At 40.6% G+C, this 4,575-nt stretch overlaps 1 protein-coding gene across 1 annotated transcript in view; it reads right to left on the bottom strand.

Moving 5' to 3' along the window:
* Window positions 1-4,575, bottom strand: part of PLEK (pleckstrin) — a 37,423-nt gene that overhangs the window by 24,904 nt on the left and 7,944 nt on the right. The window contains exons 2-3 of the mRNA XM_019636004.1: window positions 2,977-3,132; window positions 2,547-2,728 (exon numbers count right to left, since the gene is read on the bottom strand). Of these exons, the coding sequence (XP_019491549.1) occupies window positions 2,547-2,728; window positions 2,977-3,132 (338 nt within the window). The remainder of the gene's footprint in view (window positions 1-2,546; window positions 2,729-2,976; window positions 3,133-4,575) is intronic.

Raw genomic sequence — 4,575 nt, 5'->3', positions numbered from 1 at the left:
CAAAAGGAAGTCTATTTATGCAAAGATAAATACTTTGTAGGACTATCATCTTGCTTGTCCAAGTGTTTCCTTTATTTTAGTTACTAGAAAAAAATATTTTTTAAATTAAAACACACTATCTCTTTTCTGCACAGACAGAATAACTATCCGTACTAACACTACATTATTTCTCTTTTTTAACAAATGGGCAAGGTCAGACACTATGCCAACACATGAAATAATTTCAATTAAATGCCATTCTGTTTTACATCTATCTGAGAGGAACTTACATCCAGAATATAAAGAGCTCCTGCAAATGAATAATACAAATACAATCTATTTTTTTAAATGGGCAAAAGACTGGAAGAAACATTTAATTGAAAAGGTTATCCAAAAAGCCAACAAGGAGGTGTTCAACATCATTATTCATCAGGAAAATGCAGATTAAAACCACAGTAAGATACCTCTGCACACCCATTAGAATAATTAGAATTTAAGATTGAGAAGAGCAAGACTGGGCAAGGATGGTAATGGGAACTCCCATACATGGCAGGCAGGAGTGCAAAATGTACATAAAATGGAAAAACTGGAGACTGCCCTAATTCTTAGAAGATATACGTTGAAGTATTTAGGAGTTAGGTAGCATGATGTCTGCAACTTATTCTCGAATATCTCAGCATGAAAATATGTGTGTATATTTATGTAGAAATATAGAAATAGGGAGTGATAAAGCAAATATGACCAGGTGTTAACAGTTGATTAGTCTAGGTAAAGAGTTTACAGACTGTCGTACTATTTTCTCATTTCTCTGTGGGTTTGAAATTTTTCAAAATAATTGGGAAAAATCAATAAATAAATGAACAACACATGACACTACTATCTATTATAGTTTGGGGTATACTTCTAGGGAAATATAGAGATAAGTCTGTTTAGTAAACAATTAAAATAACTGAAAATTATAAATGATGATTAAAATGCCTTTCAAGTCTAAAATTTTATATTCTACCTCAGGCCTATCAAAGATTAATAAAGTCACTCAGGGCTTTTGACCTTGGAATTGAGATAAACTGGGAGAGGTCAGCCAGCACTGCATTCCTTCTCTATACAATTAAAGTCAAGCTACTCCAGAGCCAACTGTTCAAAAGGAGTTTGTGCTTTCCTAATTCAAAAGTAGCTGTAGGGGTCTGTCACCTCACTTAGAGGACGATATGTCATTTCAGATTCAGGGTCATTATGTGCACTGAGGAGCCTGATACTCTAGAAAACAAGAGGAATCAGACAACTTATAAAATGGAAACTTTCTTCCAGATTTGGTAGTAATTAGTTAGGGTAGGATGATGGAATTATTGGTGATCTCTCTCTTCCCAGCCCTTGCTGCAGCTGCTAGCTTCTCACTGCAGTAACCTAACAGCACCTCCTTTCAGCNGCTTTCGTTTTTGTCCTTGAAGTAATAAACTGAAGCTAGCCTGATCAGGGGAATTGTAATCAGCCAAACAGAAAGCCACTTTCATGTACCTTCCACATAGCATAAACATCATTGCCACTCAGCTCTCGTGACCAGAATTGTGGTCACTGAATGACCCCAGCCAGCAACTGCAGCTAAACCAGGCACTTCCTCTGGGGCCTTCACCAAAAAGCTTTTCTGATGAGAGAAGGTGCTCAGTCTCACCAAACTCAATGTGCAAACTTTCTCAAACTCCTGTGACATGCCAAGTCCTGCGTTAGGCTTGTGGAAGGGTTTGTTTTTTCTCAGTCCCCCTCAAAAGCCCCCTGCTCCCCGCATTTTGTAAACAAAATCTTCATTGGTCATTTTAAGAAGCCCATATGGAATTCTTCCTGGCAGATCTCCTGTTTCAGGGTATGCTCTACATAAAAGCAAAATTATCAGGAAGCAAACAGACTCTCAGAGAAAAGGGCTCATGGGATAGGAGATGTGAAACGTGCAGGAAGGAAGGAACCCTATTCCCATCACCTCGCAGGGGCAGAATGTAGCTGTGAGCCTCTAACAGCCTTTAGACAACAACCATCACCTGCAATTCCAAGCCAGCCAATGTCAGAGGACATTAAGCCAGGTCAGGGCACAAATGGCTTCCACCCAGAATGGGTATTCACCTTGTCTGGTCCGTGTTGATTGTGTAAATGTGTGCACTTGAACTTGAAACTTCACATGCTTGGTTGCATACCCTCTGCTTTTTTCTGCCTACTTAGAGATCCTGAGGTTTCTTTCAAGCCTAGCTTATTACGGCTTCATCCTAAGTGTAATAATAAGTTCTCTCTGTGCAATAATAATTCTCTCTCTCTCTCTCTCTCTCTCTCTGCCAAGGTTAACCAAATGAGAGAATGTATACTCTATTAGCTTCCTCTCCTCAGCTGCTAGGGGGAAACCATGATCACCCCTTCAGATCCAAGTAAACATCTTATACACCAAGTGCCGGTATCAACCTGGAAGAGTAGTTATAGCCTTCAGAGGTGACCAAAGCAAACCTTGGAGCAGGATCTGCTGTGAGATTTTTCTCAAAGGGGGTAAAAATGAAAGGGGTGGAAGGAAGCAAACACAGAAAAATCACCCTAAGTCAATGGTTTCTGGCAGTCGAATGGATCGCCTGGTGGATTTTCTAGCAAACTTCTGGCCTCCTTCAATGCATTTAATGGCCTTCTTGATGTCCCGAACCCAGCAATCTCTCTCTTCCAGGAAGGCTGCCTGGAAGAAGTGGTCCTGCTGTTTGGTCGTAGTGATCTTAAACACAAACTAAAAATAAAAACACATCCCATTAGGAATCATTCCTTTCAAGGGGCTGAGGCCCCTTATAAAGCACAGCAGTTGAGCCCACCCTGTTCTGGAAGTGCTTGGCCAAGAGAGATCCAAATGCCCAAGGTGGAGTGTGGGTGGCAGGGAGAGGGACTGGCCCAGGGGAACCATTCACACTGTGGGCTGTGCACAGGCTCACAGGTCAGTGCCTGACAAGGCGTTCACTGTGGCTAGTAATCTCCACTCACCATCCTTTTGCCGAAGTCCTGACAAGGGCTGTTCAGAGTGCTTCCTTTCAGGGGGATCATTCCTTTGGGGCTGTTGTCACTTTTCTTCTTATAGAATTCAATTCCATCTTCTAACAATACAACCCACATGGGTTTCCAGGTGTTGAACACACTCCCCTATAACGACAACAAAAACAGCCATGTAACAATATTTTCTAGAACTATTCTATAGATGGTGCTGGACGTGGTAAAAATCCCAGTGTTGGCCAGTGTGGCTGCAGGTGACCCACATTTGTGTCACCAGGATGCTAGGAAAGCAGCTGTCAGGGGAGAAGGGGACCGCCATTCTTCTGGAACTTTAAAAAAGTCTTATAAGATAAACTGTGAACACATCTGTAATCAGCCCACAAGCCTGTCATGGGCCACTACCAAGGGAATAGGGTATGAATCTCCACTCTCCTCGTGTATTTCAGGCTGGCTTTCTGGGGCTTATTTTCCGCTCCCAACCCTGCTCATTGTATGCACTTCTACTCAGGCATGGCAAATAGATTCTATCTCTGGGGCCAACTCAGACTGAATAGTAGTTGATGCCTGAGGCTGGACCCATTAGCAAAGTGTCATGATGTTTATGTTTATGATCCAATAGCGATGTTTACCATGGGCATGGAGGCCATGCATAGATGGTGACATGTTCGCTGCGGTGACTTTCATCCTGTGGTCTAATCAGATTTTACCTGAATGTGAATGTCAAGAAGAAACGCGGCAGCCTTGTGTGCCAGACTGAGTTGTACAGAAATCCTTTGCAAAATGGTCTATTATGTCAGGATATTGCTCTCTGTGTCAAGGTAGCTTTTAGGAACATCCTTACTGAAAGAGTTTTCAGTTGGGGTTAATGTCAACTGCCCCAGTAGCAATAAATTAGCCATTCTGACTAGAACAAGGAAGTCTCTCTTTCTTGTCTGGATTTTGGGAGGGCTTTGGAAAAGGAAGAAATTAGGGTTCTTTGACTCTTGTCATTGGACCCATGAGATTACCCTGTCATGACTACTGCAAAATAGAATTATCATCCAGTTTCCAGCAAATCCTGCTGCTTATCTTAAAATACAAAAAGCCTCTATATAAAGGTCCAGTTACCCAAAAGGAAGTCTATTTATGCAAAGATAAATACTTTGTAGGACTATCATCTTGCTTGTCCAAGTGTTTCCTTTATTTTAGTTACTAGAAAAAAATATTTTTTAAATTAAAACACACTATCTCTTTTCTGCACAGACAGAATAACTATCCGTACTAACACTACATTATTTCTCTTTTTTAACAAATGGGCAAGGTCAGACACTATGCCAACACATGAAATAATTTCAATTAAATGCCATTCTGTTTTACATCTATCTGAGAGGAACTTACATCCAGAATATAAAGAGCTCCTGCAAATGAATAATACAAATACAATCTATTTTTTTAAATGGGCAAAAGACTGGAAGAAACATTTAATTGAAAAGGTTATCCAAAAAGCCAACAAGGAGGTGTTCAACATCATTATTCATCAGGAAAATGCAGATTAAAACCACAGTAAGATACCTCTGCACACCCATTAGAATAATTAGAATTTAAGATTGAGAA

Source organism: Hipposideros armiger, unplaced genomic scaffold (genome assembly GCF_001890085.2).
Source record: "Hipposideros armiger isolate ML-2016 unplaced genomic scaffold, ASM189008v1 scaffold_2, whole genome shotgun sequence".
Taxonomy (NCBI): Eukaryota; Metazoa; Chordata; class Mammalia; order Chiroptera; family Hipposideridae; genus Hipposideros; species Hipposideros armiger.
The sequence above is the reverse complement of the archived record's forward strand: the minus strand, read 5'-3'. Positions and strand labels throughout refer to the sequence as shown.